The 23,496-nt window shown below is 45.5% G+C and overlaps 1 protein-coding gene across 1 annotated transcript in view; it reads left to right on the top strand.

Annotated features, from left to right (window-relative positions):
- Window positions 1-23,094, top strand: part of LOC102945010 (calpain-14) — a 40,771-nt gene extending 17,677 nt beyond the window's left edge. The window contains exons 4-22 of the mRNA XM_043543548.1: window positions 642-760; window positions 1,369-1,505; window positions 2,720-2,894; window positions 3,489-3,554; window positions 5,194-5,279; window positions 7,091-7,165; window positions 7,853-8,016; window positions 8,712-8,875; window positions 10,093-10,104; window positions 12,117-12,322; window positions 12,959-12,995; window positions 13,539-13,601; window positions 15,211-15,268; window positions 17,109-17,173; window positions 17,548-17,616; window positions 19,034-19,112; window positions 20,428-20,544; window positions 21,175-21,230; window positions 21,998-23,094. Coding sequence (XP_043399483.1) covers window positions 642-760; window positions 1,369-1,505; window positions 2,720-2,894; window positions 3,489-3,554; window positions 5,194-5,279; window positions 7,091-7,165; window positions 7,853-8,016; window positions 8,712-8,875; window positions 10,093-10,104; window positions 12,117-12,322; window positions 12,959-12,995; window positions 13,539-13,601; window positions 15,211-15,268; window positions 17,109-17,173; window positions 17,548-17,616; window positions 19,034-19,112; window positions 20,428-20,544; window positions 21,175-21,230; window positions 21,998-22,024 — 1,775 coding nt within the window. The 3' untranslated portion in view covers window positions 22,025-23,094. The remainder of the gene's footprint in view (window positions 1-641; window positions 761-1,368; window positions 1,506-2,719; window positions 2,895-3,488; window positions 3,555-5,193; window positions 5,280-7,090; window positions 7,166-7,852; window positions 8,017-8,711; window positions 8,876-10,092; window positions 10,105-12,116; window positions 12,323-12,958; window positions 12,996-13,538; window positions 13,602-15,210; window positions 15,269-17,108; window positions 17,174-17,547; window positions 17,617-19,033; window positions 19,113-20,427; window positions 20,545-21,174; window positions 21,231-21,997) is intronic.
- Window positions 23,095-23,496: the final 402 nt, after the last annotated feature.

The following is a 23,496-nucleotide window of genomic DNA, read 5'->3' as shown; positions in this document are numbered from 1 at the left end:
GAAGGGTGGGTAAGTTAGTGAAGGTGTGTGAACCTTGTCCTCTTCTAAATGGGAGTGTGGTCTAGTGGTTAGAGCAGAACTGTCAAGATCTATTCTCAACTCCACCACTGACTTACTGGTTGGACAAGCCATATTTATGCTTCAGTTTACCCAGGTTAAAAGAGTAACAGATGTTCTTAGGCTTCATTACATTTGTAAAGTGCTTTGAGATCCTCAGACACAAGTATAATAAACGCAGAGCATTACTGTTAGAGCTGGTCAGGAAATGATTTTTTTCCCTGTGGAAAAAATTCAAATTTTCATAGTTTTCAAGTTTTGGCAATTCTGGTTGTTGAAACAGGAAAAAAAAAAAAAGGTTTGTTTCTTTTCAATGAAAACCTAAATATTTTCACTGAAAACTTTTTTTGTGTGAAATTCCAAATTAATTTGTACTCCATTCCAAATGAAAAGGCTATGAGAGGATGGTTACAACACTAAACCTGTTTTGACTTAATAAAACACAAATCTAGCTCATCCCAATTTTTTTGGTGTAGTTATAACTTAAAAGCACCCAACCCGCTGCTTCCTTCAAAAATATTTGTCAATAACGGCAATAATTGTCTTGATTCCACCCAGTGTATTTGCTCATTCTTTTGTTACAGAAAACTGCTGGTTCCTGGCTGCGTTGGAAGCGCTGACGTTCCATCAAGACATCTTGGCCATGGTCATGCCGCAAAACCAGAGCTTTGATAGGAAGTATGCTGGCATTTTCCATTTCCGGGTGAGTGTTCTTCCCCCTAGCACTGGAGGTCCTCAAAAACCATGCCTTATGCTTGACGGTGCCGTGACTAAAATCGTGTTCTCAGATAGTCCACGTGCAATTCCCGTTGCCCTCAGTGAGCGCTGAGTGAATAGGTAACTCAAGTCAGGAAGTGGGTGTCATCCCAACCCCCCTTTAAATGAAGTGACACACTCAGAGTGTCAAAATAAAGTCACCCCTCTTGGTGAATATAAAAAGCTTATGCACAATCCTTCTATCCAGCTTTGGCTGCCCCTATGGTTACCTTACTCCCGGCTAAGTCTTCCCCACTCCTACATCCTCCAGCATGGCTGCCCTCAGGACCCATCTGTTCCAAATCTTTACACACTTGGTCTCTCTTTTAGCCTGAGAGCTACTCCCATCTCTCTTTATCCCACCCATGTATAAAAACTTGCTGCATCTGTGAGGCCGCAGAACCCATTGACCACAATAGAGTCATCACCCTCTAACAGGTTACACGTTACTCTGACAGCCTGTTACAGCCCATAGCTAATAGATGGGTCCTTTTCTACTGTTGAAGATGAGGTTACTTCCCAGTGAAATATTTTCTCATTCCTGTCCCCTTGCAGTTTTGGCACTTTGGCGAATGGGTTGATGTGGTGGTCGATGACCGACTGCCAGTCAACGAGGCTGGTCAGCTGGTTTTTCTCTCCTCCGTTTGTAAGAATCTCTTCTGGGGAGCCCTTTTGGAGAAGGCATATGCCAAGTAAGTGAATCGTCGTGCTTTATGCAGATAATCTCTGTCTACAATTTGTTGCCTCCTGCATATGCAGTTCTTTCTGTCTAACAAATAGGTCTTATAGAATTTGCCACATCTGGAATATTGTGTGTGGTTCTGATCTCCATACGTTAAAAATTTAAAAGCTACCACCGTGATAATTAGCACCAGTTAGAACCCTTGTACAGGAGCCCATGGAGTCAGAAATACACTCACCCTGGGAGAAGGCTCTTCTAGGGTAGTGTTGAAATGGTTGGTGGGCTGGGGAAGTTTACATTGCCACTGCAAACACTGTGCTTATTCTGTGACTCAGTATAGTTCTTTAGGTCAAGATTTGGAAAAATGACTGGTGATTTGGGGTGCCTCCATTTTTGACTATCCCAGTTGAAACACCTTAGAGGGGCCTCATTTTCAGATAGGGCTGAGCAGCCACCCTCTAAATATCAGGCCTTTTTAAGATGCCTCCAGTTGGGCACCCAAAAATTGAAGGACTCACTTTGAACCACTCCACAAAGTCACGTTTGAACACTTCAGTCCCACTCTCCGGGGCTGTTAATCCAGCTCCATTCATCAACGCTAAGAAAGACACAGTGCTGAGAAGAGTAAATTAGGTGATACATGACCTTCATAATCTTACAAGGAGACACTGAAGGAACTTAATGTATTTGGTCTGAAAAACGACCCCAAGAATGGGAGAGAATTCTAAATAAATATTAGAAGGGAGACAATATGAAAGAGGGAAAATTAATTAATTTCACTGGACTCTAGCCTTCTGTCAATGAGAGACTAGCTAAAATTTGAGAAGATTCCATTTTGCTTTGCTATTCTGAAATAATATGTTAATGGTGAGGAAAATCAGACAGTGGACTAAAGTCTTAAGATACAGTAGATATTCAGAAGAAACTAGCTAAGATATGATTATGAAAGGAATACTGTAGGAGATCCTTTCAATACTTCTTAGTGGAGGGGCTTAGACTAGAAATAGAGGAAACCAGAAGTCCCTTCCAAACCTGAAATCAATTATCTGTATTCCCCTCCTCCTGAATGTTGAGGATTCATATAAAATGAAGCATGGATTTCAACCTTCACTTTGGTTTTGCAAGCCCATCGTGGGGTTTGCCTCTCTCTAGTATCACTCCATCCCTATTAGATATGTTTGTACTACAAATTAATAGCAGATAAACTGATATCTCTCTTGCTAGGCTCTATGGCTCCTATGAAGATCTGCAGATTGGACAAGTGTCGGAAGCACTGGTGGATTTTACAGGCGGAGTTAATATGACTATAAAACTGGCAGAGGCTCCTCCTGATCTATGGGATATACTGACAAGAGCAACCTACAGCAGATCTCTCATGGGTTGCCAGACACATTTAGGGGTGAGGCCCAGTCTGATGTCAAATGGATGGATAGGCTAACACCAGCAACATCTTTCCTGGGAAATTTCCCTCCAGCAAGCTGAGCAGCAGTTAATTATACAGATCTCTCTCTCTCATTTGTCAATAGCTACCATCCCTGTGGTATCTAGGATGATGCACATTAGCATGGTTCAAATTTTTTATTTAAAAATCAGATTTCTTTTAAAGCTTTGCATGCCTTTTCTAAACTGCCCTTGGTGTTCCACATTTCTTACAATCAGAGATGGGGCTGGGCTTTGGGGCTGGGAGTGGAGCTGAACTGCAAACCTATGTCTTGAGATTTGCAAATGGCCCTTGTCTTTGTAATGGGCTCAGCTAAAACCCCCATTCTAAATGCCCTGCAGACGGGGCGGCATTGGGAGCCCAGATCAGAATTTTGCAGCTGGAGCCAGTCTGTAGTTGCACTGGGCCAAATTCCATCTTCATGTACACAAGTGTAGCTCCCATTGTCTCCACTGGGAGCTTCATCCACAGAACTGAGGGCAGCATTGGGCTTAGCTGTTGCTTTATTAATACATTTATTGCAGTTTTTCTCTTTTTCTTCCCTGTATGCAGACAGCAAGGGTCCTAGAGAATGGGCTGGTGGCTGGCCATGCCTACACAATCACTGGTATTAGAAAGGTAAGGACAACGCTGGTTCTCTAGCTCCAGACTTGTCTCCAATGCCAACAGCATTCCCTGGTGCAGCCTTGGGTCAGACCAAGAGCTGGCTGTGTGCCGTGTTGGGGAGCCTCATGTGCCGTCCACTCCCTTTTAAGTGATGTCAGGGTGGCTTGAAAATGAGGAGTGCTTCAGGCAGGTTTCCTTTCAAAACTGCATTCTTTTTACCAGCAGGAATAAAACAGGGGACACTGGCTCGGCCTCAGTGTAAATCTCCGGCTGTAATTGACTCATGGGCTCTGCTGACAGTATAACCTACAAGAGCATGCAAAGCCAACCTGTCTAAATTCCCTTTATCTTAAAGTGAAAGGGGCTAGCCTATTTGAATTCTGGGCAGGTGGGCCTAAGCCAACCTAGGACAGCCATGCAACTGAGTGAGGGGCCACAGAGCCCAGAAGCCATCTGAATGCATGGGACAGAAAATGAAAACCAAGAATAGGAATGTGGGGGCATAGGTTTAAAATGAAGAAACTGGATGGGGACACAAAGCACAGAACCTCAGACAGTGCCCACTGTTCCACTAAGGAGTTTGAAGAGATGGTGGCTACTTTGGTCAGATGGTGGATCTCTGTGATCAGCATCCTATTTATTCATTAGCAGGTGCACAGTCGGGGGCAAGTGTCCTCAGGCCTCACCCCACCCCGCTGATTGGGCTCACCCCTGACCCAAAGGTTCAACCTCTGCTGGTAAAGAGGAGTTAACCACCCTGGCCCCCATTTATTCCTTGGTGTCTTTGCTGAGATGGGAGCCAGTTCTGGTAGTGGTCTGAGACTCAGTTCACCCAGGCCACCAAACGGCCGTCTGTTACAACAGCGATAGGCCGTTGCTGATGTGAGGTGCCTTTGCCAGGAGAGGTGAAAAGGCTCAGTCAGAATCCCATTCACAAGGTGCAGAATGCCTGACTCCAGCATGCCTAGAGCCCGGGGACCATAGCCCTGTCGTCTCTGGGGAGGCTACCAGCAGGAGCACTTGCCTTGAAACAGTCTTTGCATGCAGGGGATCACAAGCACGGCTACTGTGCCTAGTACCTGCACAAAGACACAAGAAGGCGAGTGAGGAGAGAGGAAACCTCCTTCCATCCTCTTTCTGCCCCCTAGACCAGGCACAATGCTGCCCCCGCTCCCCATTTGCCCAGTTACATTCAAATTCAGGAAGTGCTACAATTAAGATTCTTGTAGCAATGTTCTAGGCTGCCTTGGATTATTAGTCCTACTGACAGAATTAGTTTTCATGGCCCTGTCCTGCCCTCGGATATGTGGGCACGACTCCAGGTTGATTGCTAGGGAGTTACACAGATGTTGGCATGTGAGGATGGTTTTATTGTTAAGACCCTGGACTAGGACTCAGGAGCTTTGGGCTCTATTCCTGGCTCAGCCACAGACTTTCTGTGTGACCTTGGGCAAGACACTTAATCACTCCCTGCCTCATTTCAGAGGTCCGCATTGAGCAGAGTCATTGAAAAGAATAGCGGGAGCACCGTTATCATCACACTGGTTGACATCAGTAAAAGGAGAGGAGTCACCATGGCATGTTATGCAAATGTAAACCAGACAAAGGCTGCAGAGACCCTGGTAAATTCAATGTTGTTTGTTTTGTGCAGGTGACTTGCAAATATGGACCGGAAAATTTAGTGCGACTGAGAAATCCATGGGGGAAAACTGAATGGAAAGGAGGCTGGAGCGATAGGTGAGTGAAACTGGGAAGGGCTAGTGCTGAGGAGGGGTTTGGGTGGATGAAATGATGCTGCCACCTGCGGGCATAAATTAGTGCTGATGACATCTGCGTCAATGGAACCGGTGCGGCTGCTTTCAGATACCCTTTGGTTTCAAGGCAATGAGTTCGTGGAGGTATTTTGCTAGAGCAGCCAGTGCTAATGCAGTTCAACCAACTTAGTTATTTCACACATACTGCTCCCAAGCACTTAAAACAGAACGTTGGTTCTGCTTTTTTTTTGTCAAAGGAAACATAATGTAAAAGGGGTTCTTCATAATGCCAAATGATGAACGCGGTGTGTGATCTAGCATCAGACACAGGTGTTTTTGGATTACCAGCGAGGCTGCTCCCAGGACAGCTAGAATAGTAAGGTGATCCAATATCCTATATCAGAACATTCACCGCTTTGTCTGTGGATCAGGCAAGACCTTCTATATACTGCAACTTCTGGGATTCTGAGATTAGAGTGGGGCAGGGTCTGAGCTACCTGCTCTTCAGGGAAGTAGGCGTCAGGCTGGCTCTGAGTATGACAAAGTGGAAGGCACAATTAGAGATGGCAAGGGAAGTGGTGGAAGGGCCACTGAATCTGTGTTTACGTGGATGTAGTGGCTGGGAACTTCCTTTCCCCCTACAGAGGGCATAGTAAGTACAGTAGTCACTGCCCCTCCATCGCAGAGGGACGGTGGCTGCTATTCCAGCTCAAAGGCTGGAGTGACAGCTGCAAAAGGACTGTGTGGTAGCCCTGCAACCTACTCTCATTTTAGGTTGGGGCAGATTCCCTCTTCAGCAGCTCCAGTTAGTTCCCTGCACAAATCCTCTTTGTTCAGGTTTTATGAGGGAAGGTGTCTGGATTTCGCCTTGTATGAGGAGAGCGTAACTTTCCTCTGATCTGCGTCTGTCACATGACAACAGAAGAGCATACCGTAGGCCTGACTTGTAAATCACTTCCAGCTGCCTCTGATACTTGATGCAGAATATTCTTCCGATTACGTGTCCTTTGACACAGAATTGACCAACAAAATAGAACCCAAGGTCTATATTTTAAACATTTGGAAGCCGCATGTATAATCTAATGAACTGGCCAGTAGAGCTGGCTGGGAATTTTCCGACATGTTTTTTCTTTGGAAAATGCTGATTAGTTGAAACCAAAACTGTTTTCAGGAGAGGGCCTCTTTCGATGAACTTCCCATTTAAAAAAACAAAATGGGGGAAAAAAAAGTTTCTAAATTGTTGAAATGTTCTGTTTTGATATTTTCAAAATGAAAAAGTTCAATTTTTCAGGTCAAAATGACTTTCTTTAGAAATATACGTGAATTTATAGGAAAAATGTATATACATTTTGTTTTCAGATTTTGATATTTCATTCTTTCAAGACAGGAAAAAAATTCAAAATCTCAAAAATTCTCATGGAATGGGACAACCCCTAGCTCTGCTGGCAAGTGTGCCATCCAACATTAGTGCTCTCTGCAGGAGAAAATCAGAACTGCTCAGCTGTTTTACATAGGACCTCTTTGGCTAGCAGCTAATGGAGATTTGCCTTTAGCTCAAGCCTATGCTTTAGGTCTAGGGGGATTTAGGTTCTCTCCTTGCTTCTGATGTGCCATTCTGAGTGTCCAAAGTGCAGCGTCTAGTGTGAACCGTGAACTGGTTGGGGCCAGAGATTTGTTGCAGCAGGAACTGATCTTATAGCAGATGTCTGTATTGAGCTTCTTGAACTTGAAGATAGATTTGGAGCATTTATTTAGTTATTGCTTCAAAATCAGCTACCTTGTTTCTGTCCCTAGCTCTGGGAACTGGGAGCAGCTCAGCCCGAAGGAGAAGATTTTGCTGCGGAGAAACCAAGATGATGGAGAATTCTGGTAATGGAACTGTGAATATCTGAGCTCCTCTCCTCCTTCATCCAGCGCTAAGGCCACAGCTAATGCTGAAGCTAAATCTGCTGTCTCTCTGCTGTGCTCTAAGTTGAGATATGTGTATGATGCTTTATAACAATTGGAACGCTTTTTGTTTTTTAACGAAACAAAGGGAGAAATTACATGGGGCTGCTACATTGCCACCTGGTGGGAAAGGGACATGAGAAACAGCCTGTATGATACAAGCGCTCTTCTATGTGAAGTCAAGAGTGCTTTCAAGAGCAAAGGAAGAATCTTTGTCCAGTCCCTTCTGACCTTAAAGTCTACTTGTTATCATATTTTCAACACAAACCCAGACAAAGCTTTGGTCAGGCAGACAGTGTTTGCTCAACTGCTTCCCATTCCCATAGATTTTTGCCACCAGGTGGCAGTGTTGCAGCCGGTTTCATTATACTTGTTCTTTTGCTTGCATTCTCATAATAATCTCTTGGCCGCTGTCCTTTGTTGGGCCTTTAGTGATGCATTCACCACTTGCATGTTGCTGTTGGAGCAAACCTTAACTTCTTTACCAGCTAATAATATGTAAGGATTACCATAAGTAACACAGAATGGGGCAGTGCTGGGAATATCCAGCCTCTACTTTTTAACCACGGATTGGCTGCTGACTAGCATCTTGTGGCGGTCTTTTCACAGGATGTCTCTGCAAGATTTTAAGACCCACTTTGTAGATCTGATGATCTGTAAATTAACTCCCGACCTGATGAGCCAGGAAGATGGGAAGAAGTGGATGTATTCTCTGCAGATTGGGAGATGGGTCAAAGGGAGCACAGCAGGAGGCAGGATGAGGCCCTACAAAGGTGAACGGTACTTGGGTGCACTTTAAGGGATCCGGATTTAGACTTTTCTGTGTAAATAGTAAAGAACGGAATTTGTTCAAGCAAAGCAAAATTTGCCTCAAGACCCAAAACCCAATGTTACCCTGTTGTGAGCAAAATTCGACACCTTTTAAAAAAGGTTAGAAAGTCTGGCATTGAACAAGTAAGGGAGCCAGCTTATTCTCCATTACCACTGAAATCAGGTTGTTTCCTTAGGATGGTCTGGTGCTTATGGGCCTATTGTGGCACTTAGAAGAGGTGGTTTCAATTCCTGACTCTGTGACTTGAGCAAGCTGCTTAAGATTTGATTTTTTCAGAGATGCAGAGCATCCACTAGTCCAGCTGAAGTCAATGGGAACTGCATGTGCTCAGCACCTCTGGCAGTTGGTACCCCTGTGATTCAGTTCCCACTAAAATGAGGGGAAATTAATTCTTCCTTCCTCCTACCCTTTGTCTTGTCTGCTTAGATTGTGAGACCTTCCATGGCAGGGCCTCTCTCTTACTATATGTTTGTGTATTACCTAGCACAGTAGGGCTCTCATTTTGGTTGGGGCCTCTGGGGGTTATAAATGAACTGCTTCCCCCACTCAATCTGAAGCCAGGTATCATGTGGAAACACAATGACAAAATGTGTGATGGAAAACGTGACCAGAAGGTTTTTATGTTTTGCTTCTCAGACACATTTTGGATGAATCCCCAGTACTGGCTGGAAGTTTTGCAAGGTGACGGCAGCAAAAGGTCCCTCCGTTCCTGCAGAGTGCTGGTGTCCCTGATCCAGAAACCCAGCAGCAAACACCGAAACCGGGCACCTCACCTCTCCATAGGGTTTTCCATCTTCAAGGTGGGTAGGAATCTGATCTGTGGTAGAATAACTGGGTTGCCCTGCCCAGCGTGAGACACTTCCTAGCCCTTCAAACCAAGTGAGAGCAGTCTTCAGATCCTTGGAGTTACATATCCAGCAAAGCCCAGTGGGCTCTGTGTTCTCACCTCCCTGTCTGCATGTGGCTCCTATTCATCCAAGAATCTCCTCTTGAATCGACGGGGTTGGGCCCCTTCAGACACGGCTTTCCTTGAGCTTTTCATCAAGCACAGGACGTGCTCTGTGTTTGCATAGTCTTTGTCAAACTGCAGGGCTGTAAAGGAGCTCCTGCTACCCCAGTATGTACTGGGCTTCACTGTGCCCAGCTGTGTGTGTGTGTGTGTGCGCACCAGGGTCTGAGGGAAGGGCTAGGACCCTCCTGAGCAGAGGCTGGATACAGAGTCCTCCTCAGGCTACCATCCATACTGGCAAAATCACCCCACAGGGGGTGGGGAGGGACAGGGAGCTGGCCCTGGGTGTGATGTTGCAGGCATGTGTAACGCACTGGTGAATGAGTGCTATAGGTTCCCCCTCTGTGCCCCAGCCATAGAGGATTTTAATCAATGATAGCTACTGCCGGTGAGGTTCCGCTCAAGCTGTTGCAGCTCCTGCTTTTAGCTCTGGAGGTCCCCGTTCAATCCCTGATGCGGCAGCCGTCACATTTGGAAGGGGTGTGGCCCATAGTGTTATTTCCTCTGTCCTCCCAGCAGCTCCAGGGGAACGTGCAGCCTGCTGATCAGAGATTCTGCGCAGCCCCGGCTCCTGTGGACTTTAGCTGGAGTTGTGGGTGCTCAGCTGTTCTGAAAACTAGGGCCACTGTGCCTCAGTCAGGTACAAAGCCTCCCCGATTTCCTGCTGGGGCACTGTGCACCTCTAGCTGCAGCACCAAAGTCCTGTGGGCCACATTAGCAAGGGCCTCCCTTCCATAGGGAGCTTCCTGCCTGACTGTTGAAAGTGCTGAGGGTCCTGTTGCTGCCACGTGTTTCAGCAACCCAAGCTTTACTGACCCAGCCTGGCAAATAGGCTATGGATGGCCTGGGAAAGATTTTCAAAAGGAGGAATCCAGGCTTTTTAAGCTAAGGAGCCCCATTGAATCCCCTGAGCTGCTTCCAGTTGTTAAACTACATTTGCTGTTAGCTGTGAGCCAAAGGGCTCTGAACTCCCTGACTGATGGATTCTCTCTCTTTCTTCCCTTTTAGATGGGCCCAGAGGTAAGTCCCTCTCTGCCTTCCGTTGGAGTCACATGGGGGCAATGCAGATGCTATGTCACCACCTGTGGAGCTGCGAGTGCCTTTGTTTCTTGACCCACAGTTCTAAACGCCTTAATACAGGTTTTAGAAAGCATTACGAGAAATCATGAGTTAATACAGAGCTCTGACTCGGGCTGTGTTGGGAGGAGCATACCTCAATTCAGCATTAAGGCCCTGCTCCTGGGCTGCATCTGAGCTGCGCTCTGAGCAGCGATGGGGCAAGGGAAAGGTGACATGTCATCCTCCCACTCTTGGGATCAGCCAAGGACTGGGATGGGGCCCAGCATTAGTTAGAGGAGTCTCAGGGTAACTCGCCCTCCCACCAGCTCACTGTTGGAGATCTCCTGCAGAAAAGGCTGCAGGTGTCATCTGCCACCTGGGCTTTGCCAACATTTACAGGATGTTCTTAACCCTTTCCCCTTCTCATGGGACTTTGGGACCTGAGCTGGGCTCCTGGGAGTTAAAAACTGAGGAGTGAGTTTGCCCTGACTTACACTCCTTGATCTGAAAGGGGCTGGAGCAGGTATAAGCCAGGGCAGGATATAGCTCTGATCTTGTATCTAGGAATCCTACACCTGCTGCCCTGCTAACCACTTAACTCACTTCCAAAGTCAGTGTCCCCAGGAACTTGGACTGGTAAAGAACTAACTCTAGCGAACAGTCACTCCAGCAGGTTTGCAATGTTAATTACCTTGTGTTAGAAACAGTGGCCTCAGATATGGGCTCTTTCTGAACTAGGGATGTTAGGGCACCATTAGGAATACAAGTGAGATTAAATTTGCCAGCACAAGTGGGCTTGACCCAGATTAGGAGAACACTACAGCACTGTCTGTGCTGCATGCATGCTAATGGGGAGACCAGGGCTGGTGGTGGCTCGGAGTTGAGTTTCAGGTTTGTATTAAACACCAAGATTAATGCTGAGAGATGTAAAACCGAGACAGTTTTTGGAATTGGAACTACAGTGATTCACGGTATTGACAGAGGCATAAAAGCTATGAATGTAATATAAGATGCATGGTAAGGGGCAGCCCCATGCCCCCCTAGATGAAATTGCTGCATTAGCATGAGAGAAATATGGACAAAGGGAGAAGAATAGGAACTCCATAATTCTGCAAGAGAGTGAAACGTCTGAGCCGTTTTGAGGTACAGCCCATGTAAGGAGGCTGCAGTATTTTGGCCTGCGGAATAAAAACCATTTGTAAGAGCAAAGAGTGCTGCACCCTTGAGTAGGACCTGGAGTATCGGGGATACACACACACACATGGAGGCCTGGAAGCTGTAGCAAAGACTTAAGGTGGAATTCTCCCCTCACCCCACTAAGGTTCTGGAGCACTTTGTCCTGGTGCAGACACAGTGTAGGACCACCACGACAGGTGACCCTAGAAATCCATGACCCACCCCCCAAAAAAACAAAACAAAAAACAAAACCTCTTGTGCATGGGGCATGCCGGGGCAGAGCTGGGGAGCATGAGGAAAAAGCTGAGGATGTAGCCATCAACCTAGGGCATTCTGTGCTGCTGTGGGTAGTGCAGTGCTCAGAAGGCTGCTGGAGCTTAGGGCAGCTCCTGGCTGTTATACCTTTCACTGGAGACTGAAATGACCCCTGCAGCAGCCCAGAATAAGAAGGGTGCAAAGGTGGCCTAAGGCCACTCTTGCCCCATCCCCTCAGTCAAGTTCTGGGCCGCTGTTTCTAGAGAGATCTGAGCAGGCTGCAGAGGGACTTGGGTGGAAGCCTCATTGCTTGGTGATTTTTAAAATGGGACAATGAGAATGTACCGATAGGACAATCTGGCAGGAGGACGGAGATTGGTCGTTTGGCTCTCTGATTAGATCTCTATTGTCTGCCTCCTTTGCTTGTGGATTATGGAAACGGGATGTGCTATGGCAGGTTTTCTTTAAGCATGCCTCCTGGGTTCTCCACATGACTTTCACCTGAAACCAACGGGAATTCCCTTTGTTTCTTCCCTGCCCAGTACCACAAAAGCAACAAAAAGCTGGCGCCAGCGTTCTTTGCCAGGAACCCCTCCCTCAACCAAAGGCGTCTCTTCCTGAATGAACGGGAAGTGACTCAGGATTTCCGGCTGCAGCCTGGGGTCTATGTCATCGTCCCCTCCACCGCGGAACCCCAGCAGGAGTCCGAGTTCATCCTGCGGGTCTTCTCCAGGAAACACGTCCTTGGGTGAGATGATGCCATGCCCTTGCTTGTAGTGTTTTCTTGGTGCTCCTGGGATAGTTGTGCCTTTCCACCGGGGTGGTGAAGTTATAGGTCAGTGCTGTCTGCTACTGGGCTGGATGCAGCTTAGGATAAGTACCTGCTCCATAGCTTAAACAATGCTATTAGTCTATATCCTAGTGTTGAACTAGGAGCACTTGGGACACTGTGCATACTGTATGGGGAGATGCAGGACACTGATTACTGGTCTTGTCTGCACTAGGATATTTTCCCTTACCTTTTCCACCGTTGCTACGACTGGTTCAGCACCATGGCTGGTAGCAACGGCGAAAGCTCTAGCGCAGACTAGGCCCAAGCAGCCACTGGCCTTCTTTCCACCACATCCAGGAGACCTGTTCTGTGCAGCGTTAGCTGATGTAGTGCTTAAAATGCCAGCAGCTGCCTGGAGCCATATTGACACTATTGCTTCCACTAATGGAGTTGCAATGGTGGGGAAGATCCCTACTGTAGACACAGAGGTTGTGTGTGGGCAGGTTGGGGTCCCTGCGTGGGAAGCAGAGGAAGGAATTCTGGTTGGAAGGTGGAGAATCACATGTGATAAGGGCGACACTGTCTAACAGTTCCATTGTTTTCCATTTTCAGTGAAATGGGCGGAAATTCAAGTTTCATCCTTTCCAAGGTTAGCTGGAATGAGGGAGGTGGACTGTTGGCAGTTGTGTTTCAGATCAGGACTTTGGCTTCTCTCCTGTGGCAGTGCTCTTCTGTGGCAGTGATGTGGCGGGGTTGAGTTGGTTTGGAATGTGAGACCTCCTGGTACAGCACTTTAAGACTGAGAGGCCACGTCTTGTTCTATAGACAGAATCTCTTGTACCATGAAGGTGAACATGGTATAAATATCCAGAACAAGACAGGCAAACCAGCAGACACTTAGGCTTTTTCACTGCTGTGCAAACCATTCTTTTTGGTGAGATCATCACAATTCATCCTCACTCTTTCTTTTCCATCTGCCTGCAGAGGGTCTCCCTTTTATTTACTTGTGTTCCTTCCCACTCTTCTCCTTTTATGTACTAGCAAAGTTGAAACCGCAGTGGGAGCCGGGCAAGTAATTGCAGTGGTGATGGCAGGACAGGGAATGCAGTGAAATTTGGGAAGAATGTGATTGTATGTTGGATACTCCTGCTTCTATCTCTTCAGTTAACATTGACTTTTTTGTACCCTAAAGGAAATAATTGATAAACATGAAGGCAAGATTTGTGAGGATTTCTTCAATAAGCATTTTGAACAAGTAAGCATACACGTTAACTGCCAAAGGAAATGCCGCAAGGCCAGCCGCTTGTGCTGCCAGAGCAATTGTGCAAAGAAAAGTCAGAGTGTTGTCAGTTGGCAGCTGGAGTGTGCTGGAAACTGGTGGGGAACGTAGGAGATCGGCATGAGGGTACAGCGTGAATGTCACACGAGGAGTTGTGCAATACATAAGCAGGCGAGAAACATGCCAGTTAGAGAAAAACACTCTTCATTAAATTCACGGCACTCAGCTCACGTTGGGTCTGCTTAGGCTTCTGAAAGCCATTAATTTGCACTGGATGTGCTCAGAAAGTTAACATAGGCATTAGCAAAGCCGCTCCCATCATCTGATATGCATGGGGAACAATTAATAGTGGGCTCTTCAAACTAACAGAGAAAGATATAACACAATCCAATGGCTAGAAGTTGAAGGTAGACAAATTCAGACAGGAAATAAGGCGTAACTTTTTAATGATGAGAGTAATTAACCGCGGGAACAATTTAGCAAAGTGGTGGATTCTCCATCACTGTCAATTGTAAAATCAAGATGGGATGTTTTTCTAAAAGCTCTGCTCTAGGAATTATTTTGGGGAAGTTCTCTGGCCTGTGTTCTGTAGGAGGTCAGACTAGATGATCACAATGGATTGATGAATAGCCTTGCTCGTAGAGAATCAATATTTATTCTTACAGATTGTTGTTGTTATTATGGAGCTGATTTTCAGAGGTGCTGAGTGCTGGCAGTTCCCATTAATATCAGCTGGAGCTGTAGCTGTTCAGTTCTCCTGAAGATCAGGCCCTGTTTAACTCTGAGAATTAGAGCTGGTCAAAATTTTGTGCATAATTTTTCACATAATTTTTTGTTCACATAAAAAACAGCGTATGTTCACAAATGAAAATTTCCACAAAAACTTTTTGGTTCTGACAAAATTTTTCGGTTGTAAACATTTTAGAAATTTTTTGAGGCTTTATTTTTCATGGGAAAAAAAAACAAACAGATTTTTTTCCAGGTTTTTCAAAATTATTTTTGTTTCATGTGTAACTTTTGATTGTTGTCATGGGGTGTTTTCTTGACTCCTTGGTTGGATGAGTGTGCACATAAATACTTGCTACACTCATTCCAGCTGTCTTTCACAAGGGGGTTTTCCATGTTTTGGACAGTTTTCGGTTTCAGAAACTGAAGTTTTTCAGCAATCAAAAGTTTCCAGAAAATTTAATTTCAGTTTTTGGAAACCATGAAAAATTCATAAAACAAAAAAAAAAATCTGTTTTGAAAACTGGAATGGAAATATTTTAAAATTTTCCATCTTTGCTGACAATGTGCTTGATGTGACAGATATCACAAAAGATAAAGAGGGTCTTTTGAAAATAATAGGCCAGATTTTCAGCTGGTGAAAATAACTAAATGCATGAACGTCTGTGGAGCTTCGACCATTTTATACCAGACGAGAATGTGCTTTTAACAATCTAAAGGTCTAATTGAACATCCCCAGAGTCAATGGGTGTCTTTCCATGGGAGTTGGACTGGGATTGAAAAGGCAGATAGTGAAGACAGGACATGCTGGGAAATCCAATGAGGGGAAATTTATTACAATAGTATTTGTCTCCTTTAGCATCCTGAAATAAACGCTGTCCAACTCCAGAGGATCCTGAATAACGTGGTCTGGACACGTAAGTGCTAGGAGATAATAGTTTAATAACATTAATTAGGTGCTAGTTAGAGATGAGCCTGAAGTGGACCTGTAACTCCCAAACTCCCTCCCTGAGTTCCGGGAGTGGAGGAGCTGTTTTGAAACCCTGGGTCTGATCCTTTTCTGATAATTTAAGTTCCAAATTGGATTCCAAACCAGCAAGGATCAGTTCTCAGGATTTGGTACAGATGTGGCCCAAAAACACAATGCCTGACAAGTTTGAGCAATAAGTTGGCTGAGTCCCTTTATACTTACGCAGATTAAGGGTGATGTAGGCACAGGAGAGTAATGAGTAGAACTGGCTGGGAAATGGCTTTCTCATGCCACAAACTTTTGAGACTTCAACAAATTTTCCCCTCAGAAATGGGGATGAAAAGTCAAAATCTCAGATATTTTCACAAACAGAAAGTTTGGGGAAAAAAACAGGATTCAGTTAGTTGAAACATTTGGTTTCAATTTTGACTTTTTATCATAATTAGCTTAAATTAAAGACAAAAGTTACTTAAGAATATAAGAACGGCCATACTGGGTCAGACCAATGGTCCATCAAGCCCAGTGTCCTGTCTTTCGACAGTGATCAATGCCAGGTGCTTCAGAGGGAATGAACAGAACAGGTAAGCATCAAGTGATTTATCTTCAATCCAACTTCAAACCAGAAAACCAGAATTTTTTGTTAGAAAATACCAAAATTAAAAGTTTTGACCATTTCAAAACTGTTTTTCCTAAAATTTTTTTAGTAAAAAAATTTGTCAAAAGTGACCATTTCCCATGAAAAGTTTTGGTTTGACAAACTGGCATTTGCAGACAATAGAATTCCTGATCAGTTCTAATAATGGGCTTTACCAGCACTAGTCTCTTTCAGTGCACCTGTCCCTGGGTAGATAAAACATCTGAAGGGTTGCAAGTTCCTTTAATTTTCTCAAGGGTGAATGAAGATTGCTTTTTTATCTTCATATCAGTGTCTTTCGAAAGTGACCCATTGGGTGTTGTGAAATCTGTAAGGAAACTAACCAACCGAAGTGGAGTGTCTTTACTCTTCATAGGCAATCAGTTTGAAGACATTCATTTCAAAACTTTACTGTGCATGATGCATATTTAATAAACAGGGATATAATGAGATTACAGCATCTTCGCTTTCTGTAGAGTAGGGATCTGTGAGTTATGGCTTCTGCTCCGTGGAAGCAAACAGGCAATCTATAATCATGAGTTGCAACAAGATTAGTTTCTTTCTGTTTCTTTTCATGTAACTCGTGTATGGCCCAGGAATGCTCAGAATTAGGTTTTCAATTATGCTTGTGAGTTTAAAAGCTGCCTGTCTGCGTGTGTGTGTGAGAGAGAGAGAGACACTAAGCACCAGTTTGTTTCAATTCATTGTGGCTAGAGAAGCTGCATCACAGATGAATTAGGCCTAAGGAGATTGAGTGACAGCTCCAGGTCACCCAGTAAATCGCATTTGGGATTACAATTTGGGGTGCTCTTTAACTGCTATTTCCGGTGTTAGCTACAAGTAATGGGTTATAATGCTCTTCATCACATGGCCGCAGGGAGGTCCCATTGGCTTCCATGGGAATTACACCCATGCAGCTGAAAGTGGAATCTGGCCCACTGTCTTAGATTTTTACCTTGCCCAGGTTGAATCACAAGTGATGTAACTTGTAATGAGAGGAACAGTGTCACAAAAGGTTTGGGGGGCCCAATCCTATCCCCAGTGAGAATGGCAGTTTTGCCACTGAGTTTCGAGGGCAGCAGATTCAGGACCCTGAGGTCTATTTTACTGAGCAGTGTTCAGTTATTCACCATAACAGTCCTCTCTTTTCCAGATCTCCAGAGCTTTCGTCTGAGATTTAGTCTGGATGCCTGCCAAGGTATCCTGGCACTGCTGGACGTATCCTTTAGCTTGGGCTGTATATTTATTTGACACACCTAATACCTTACCTGAGCTTTATTCTCCATGGGGGCGGGACTTACACTGTGATTTCTATACCATCGGGGCATTTCCCTGCTCACTGATTTCCTAACTCCCAATAACAACAATTCAGTCAGGAAGAAATGGGATTTGTTTTGTAAAGGGCCAGATTGTGCTCTCATTGAAACCAGTAGCAAAACTCTCATTGATTTCAGGTCCATTGTGAAGGGAGAACTTCCCAGAATTCCTAAATTATATTGACTGACTGTTCTTTGTTTTTTGTTTTTTTCCCCCCAATTTTGGAGTCTCTGCCCCTTTACCAAGACATCATCGACCTTAACTCCTCCACTAAGCTTAATGCCACTGGCACACTGAGTATTCAGGAATTCAGGATCCTGTGGAAGAGGCTGCTTTTCTATCTGGTACAAAAATATTTTACTTGCCTCCCTGTGTACTTCTCAATCGGTGTTGGCTAGGAACCAGTTAAATCCCAAGAAACCAGTCTGATCTCTGGGTAGCTATGAAGACTCACGAGGATATGGACTGGATGGAAAAGCTGCCTGCGTGTCAAGTCACAGGGAAATATATAGTCTTAAGCAGGGCAGTCACCGGAGGTGAGGGAGGATCCAGCGAGAATGGAGATACACCTTTGTAAGAGGTGTGTACCCAGGAAAGATCAGTGCTGGTGCAGCATCTGTTTTCGCAGAGGTGCCTGCTTTTCAACCCAATTGACCTGCTGTCTGTGACTGACGCACAAGAAGGTCAGGGGCTAGGATTCACAAAGGGATTGATTTCAGAGTGGCAGCCATGTTAGTCTGTATCAGCAAAAACAACGAGGAGCCCTTGTGGCACCTTAGAGGCTAACCAATTTATTGGGGCATAAGCTTTTGAGGGCTAAAACCCACTTCATCAGATGCATGGAGTAGAAAATATAGTAGGAAGATATATATACAGAGTACATGAAAAGATGGGGATTGCCTTACCAATTCTGAAGGGATTGAGGCATCCAACTGCAGGAGAGCGTTTATGGCTGTGGATTGTGAGCAGATATAGGCACCTCTCTCCGGCTCAGAGTTATGCTCCAAACTACTCTTGGGGGCAGGGCTGAGGCCTCACTCCTCTCCCCAGCATTTACTGTTGGCTAGTTTAGGCAACTCTCCACTCAGCTTGCTGGCTTCTGAGAATCCCATTCTTAGGCGCCTAACTCTCTCTGTTCATTGGTATAGAGAGCCTGGGCATCCAACTCAGGGCTGTGAATTCCACCTGGCAGCAGAGCTCTAGAAGTTAGGCATTGCAACGCCTAAGTCCCTTCATGGATCTAGCCCCAACTGATTTAGGGAAAGGTTCCATTGTGAGTCACTGGTTCATCTGGGATCAGAACTCTGGACCCTGTGAACTTTAGTCAGGGCATATTCTTGTGTGTGGGAACACCGTACCCCTGAATAGGTGCTTCCTCCAAACAGATTCCTTGGGACCAAATTCTGCACTGACTTTACCCCCTGTGAAATCCCACTGGAGTCAGATTGTAAATAGGACAGACTTTTGGCCTGTAACTTTTCCAGGTACAACTCCCAACTCTGCAGATGCTTTGCAGAGGAAGTTACTAGAGATTCCTGGTTTCCCACCAGGTGGAAAAATCTACTCCTTTCCTATATTATTATTACTACCACTAAGTATAAGTAATGAATTGCTTTGACACCTCCACGTTGATGAGCCCCACACAGAGTGAAGTGGGGTTTGTGTGTCAATGCTGCTGACCAATAGATCTCCCCTTCTAAAAGGCTCAGAATCACTTTTTGTTTCTTTCACTTGTTTGATTTTTTTTTTTTTTTTAAACAGGAAGTTTTCCAGAAGAAAGATGTTGATAGATCAGGAAATCTGGATTTAGTGGAATTGCATGCAGCTGTGCAGGAGACAGGTGAGCACCAAAAGGCCACCGACTTTTGGCAAGTAACCACATCCTCATAAAAGCCTGGAAAATCCCCCAGACTGGGAAAGAACTAGAAGACTGTACCAAATGCCAGTAAGAGGGGCAAACAACACACAACCCCCTCTTCCCCTTGACGGTAGCTACTTCTGCTACTCCCTCTAGCTTCTCTCCCAACCACTGTCCCAGCAGTCAGGTTAAGGATACTTTATCAGTGTTGCAAGGACCCCAGACCTTGGCTTCTGAAAGTGATTTGCAGCGTGAAGTTTCACTTTAGCTTCATGTACAATATATCCACATCTCACTGACAGCTCTCTACGAGGGTAGGAAGGCAACCACTACAAAGTTAACTCTCCATTATAAGCCCTATTTTGAACCTATACGATCGCCACAGAGTCATAACTAACTTCACCTTAACCGATTGGTTGTGTGTGGGGGTAAGGGGGCAGATCCTGAGCTGGTACAAATCAGTACAGCCCCATCAAAGTCAGTGGTGCTAATACTGATTTACAGCAGCTGAGGATCTGGCCCTCTATGTCAGCTAGACAAGCACACAAGCAGTAGCAATGTCAGACAGAGGCTCTGCATGGGAGAAAGGATTCACTCTCACAGTTCTTTTAAGGATCAGGGCTTTTAAATGCTCATGATTTATTGGCAGTTTGCCTCCATCTGGTTAATTAAAGTCATTTTGCTTGGTAACATTCAAAACTGTAGCTATAATAAAGAGGTGAAAGATAACCTCTAAATCCAGGTATTGCCATTACATTAAATCATAAGAGTTGTGCTTTCCAGGCACAAATACTGAAAGACACTTGGGGGGAATTCACCTGCATTTATTTGTGAGACAAAAAAACAACCACATGGACTTGGAGAGAGATCCCCACACCATTTTCAGGGTCTGGATAATTTTCCCCACTAGTTTCAGCCACATATTCTTCTTCACCTCTTTTCCTAAACTCTTGTCTTATATTGCTGCTAAGCAGTTTCTTTGACTTACCCCAGAGGTGGCTGCATTGCAGTGGCGGGTAGAGGGAACTGTTATATTACTTGCCCTACCTCCCATGGATATTGTGAGTCAAGATGATCCAGATTTTGAGCTACTCAAAGTTTGGGGATGGCATTTGGATCTGGGGGCCTGGTTTAGGTCAATCCCTCATCTGAGGCATAGTTAAAGTCTATCAAGGACTTTGAGATCCTCACATGAGAGATGCTGGAGAAGGGTAATGTTCTGTTAGTTTTACAGTTATCCTGTGATGCTCTGGATGGCTGTGAGGTGCCCTGTCATTCCCTTTCTTCCTTTCTATAGGGATTTCGCTCAGCAACGAAGTCTGTAACCTAATGGCGATCAGATACGGCAACCCTGACCTGAAAATCAGCTTTGAGAGCTTCGTCAGCTTCATGCTGCGAGTGGAGATCATGGGGGGTATGGATGTTACTCAGCATGTCACTGATGCTGGACTCCAGAGCAAGTCTGGGGCCCCTTACAAAGCCATTCAGCTCAGTCCCCGGGGCTGCAAGGTCCAAGATGTGGGGCTTGGTTCTCTTCTCATGTAAACTAGTGTAGAGCAAGAGTAGCCCCACTGAAGTCAATGGAGTGAATTAGAGGAGAATCAAGCCCTCAGCCTCTTTCCCAGACTCCTAGGCCAGGCAACCTGGAGAGGTTTGGCTCTGTGGAGAGAGCAGGTCTTGTATCTGATACTGCAGTGTTTGCTTGTGCAAGAAGTTAAGGGAATAAGAGATGTTCCTATTATGCAGGAAGCAGGAGGACCTGTGATGCGTCCCAGCCAGAGCTGTCATAGAGAGGGAAGCGTCCTGATCTCCCCGGGGCTCAAATGATCACAGCAGCATGAAGCAGCTCATACTCCGCCCCACATGTCACTGGCGAATGTCCCTTATGCCCCACACAGGCATTTTGAACTGTGCTGGACAGGGTGGGGTCCCCCTAGATCTGCTAGAGGCTCTGCATTTCAGTTCACTCCTGGGCTGGCGAGTCTGAGTTGTCCTTGTCCCTGTTGGCCATCAAATTCATTTCCCTCATTCTATTTCTTCACAGAGGCCTTTTGGAACTTAACTAAAGATGGCAAAGGGATATATCTCCAGGAATCTGAGGTAAGGCCATGCACTTGCCCGTTCCCTGAAATACAGCTCCATGCCTTAGACCTCTTTGACTGCTGTAGTAAAGGGCTTATTAGAACAACAGGGCCTGAATCAGCACTGCCATGCACCTGTGTGCATGGTCTTTTGCACCTGTGCATAGTGACTGTAAAATGCTACAATCATTAACCAGGCCTCACAACACCCATGTGAGGTAGAGAAGTGTTAGTTATCCCCATTTTATACATGAGGGAAACTGAGGCACAGAGCGCCTACAGTCACACGGCAATTAATGCTGAGAACACTGGAGTCCTAAACTTTTGCGTTTGCCACAAGATCATCTGCCCACCAATAAAATGCAAGAGATCATACTTTCTTGGAGGGCTAATTGGGGATATAAAATGTAGCCAATGGCTTGGATGTGTGCATGTGGCCACATCACGATCTGCTGCTGGGTGGAATCTATACTACACATGCTCCAGTGTTCGTAGGCTCCTGACAGTAATGGAGCTGCTTCTCTTGCACCCTGGAGACAGGGCATGTGTTCTGGGATCTGAAGAGCACAGATCTTAGTTCCTGCTCTGTGGGCCTAATTGTGATCCCACTGTAGTCAATGGTAAAGCCCCCATTGACTCTAATGTGAGCAGGATTGGACCACATGGGAGGTCCTTATACTGTGTCGCCACAGAGAGAGAACCCACAACCCTCCTACTCCATTGTGAATCTTACTGAAGTCCAGTTGGATGTGCTAGTTCAACCCACTTTCCCTGTTTATTTTACAGTGGATGATGATGACTCTCTATTCTTAAAGCAAAGCAGCAGAGGAGGAATGAGTTGGACTTAGACACACTGGCCCCTCGCAGGACATGGAGGGCTGTTCCTTATCAACTTGTTATACATGCTGGATGCTTTGGGCCAATCCTGCAATCCCTACTCCTGTGAGCAGTACCAGGTCAGCCAGTGGAGTGGCTTACGTGCATTAGGACAACTGAAGTGAATACAGGTTGCCGGATCAAGCTCTTTCCATATGGATAGATTTTATCCCATGAGGATCTACTTTTATGAACAGATTGGATCTAAAGACCTGAGAGGCAGTGAAATGAAGATCGGCTTTTATTTTTAATACATCATTTCAGACACCTCTGAGAATCAGCCGGGGGGACTACACAGTTGTGGATTCACTGAGAGACCAGGGGATTGCAAGCTGGGACACATAGTTCTTATAACTAGCAAAGCTACCAGGATGAAAAGTCCCTTATTGGATGCCCTGAATCTGTAAGGCTCCCCATAGTTTTAACGTTGATTGTAGTTGGACATTGTTACAATTAGTAATAGATATGTATATTATGGTAATTCCCAACGGCTCCAGTTAGGATTGGGGCCACACTGTGCTGGGCGATGGACAAACCTAGAAAAGAGACGATCCCTGCCCCAAATGGCTTATGCTCTAAAGACACAAACACAATCAAATTCCACAATCCCTCCAGGCAAATGTAATCCAGGTCCCTTCCTCCCTCCAGGTATAAAAAGAATCACTGAAAACTATCAAAGAGTTTGGAAGCTGAAGTCTAAGCTTTAGGGCCAGATCCGCAGGTGGAAATTGAAGTCAGTGGACCTATGCTGATTGTGCCAGTTGATGATCTGGCTCCCTTGTTGGTTGTTTAGGGCTAAGACGTTGCTTATATAATTAAGGTGGGTAATGACTTCCAGTTACAGATTGAAAAGGACAGTAAAAGACTGTTTGGTGCAATAACAGCATTCTAAGGATTATTTTCCAACTTAGTAGAAGAATTTGTGTACATTGAGCAGTCTGAGCATTTGTTATAGATGACGTAGATACCCACAGGTGAGGTCTAATTCTACACTTGCTTTGTCTAAATAGCGGGAATTTGTGTGGATTTGAGATCTGAATTTGGCCCTCTATATTATAGGTGGGGACAGGGGATGGGGGTGGGAAGAAGAGGGAATCTGGGACTAGGAGTTGGGGAGGGGGACCTGGATTGGCTGGGCAAGGAGCCAGGATGGTAACTGATTGGATGAGGAGCCCAGGGAAGGGACCCGGGACTGGAAGCCAGCGGGGATGGGAACATGGGCATAGGGTGAATGGAGACCAGATGCAGAAGGAAAGAGTCAGAAGGGGGGAGGAACAAAGAAGGGGGAACTGGGATGCTCTGGGCAAGCGGGTGGGGACTGGAAGAGGAGGAGAGACTAGGACTGTTTGTGCAAGGAGACCGGGAGATGGGTGAGAAGCCTGAGGGGTAGAGACTGGGCCTGGGTAAGA

Source organism: Chelonia mydas, chromosome 3 (assembly GCF_015237465.2).
Source record: "Chelonia mydas isolate rCheMyd1 chromosome 3, rCheMyd1.pri.v2, whole genome shotgun sequence".
Taxonomy (NCBI): Eukaryota; Metazoa; Chordata; order Testudines; family Cheloniidae; genus Chelonia; species Chelonia mydas.
This window is presented reverse-complemented; position numbering and strand designations above follow the sequence as displayed.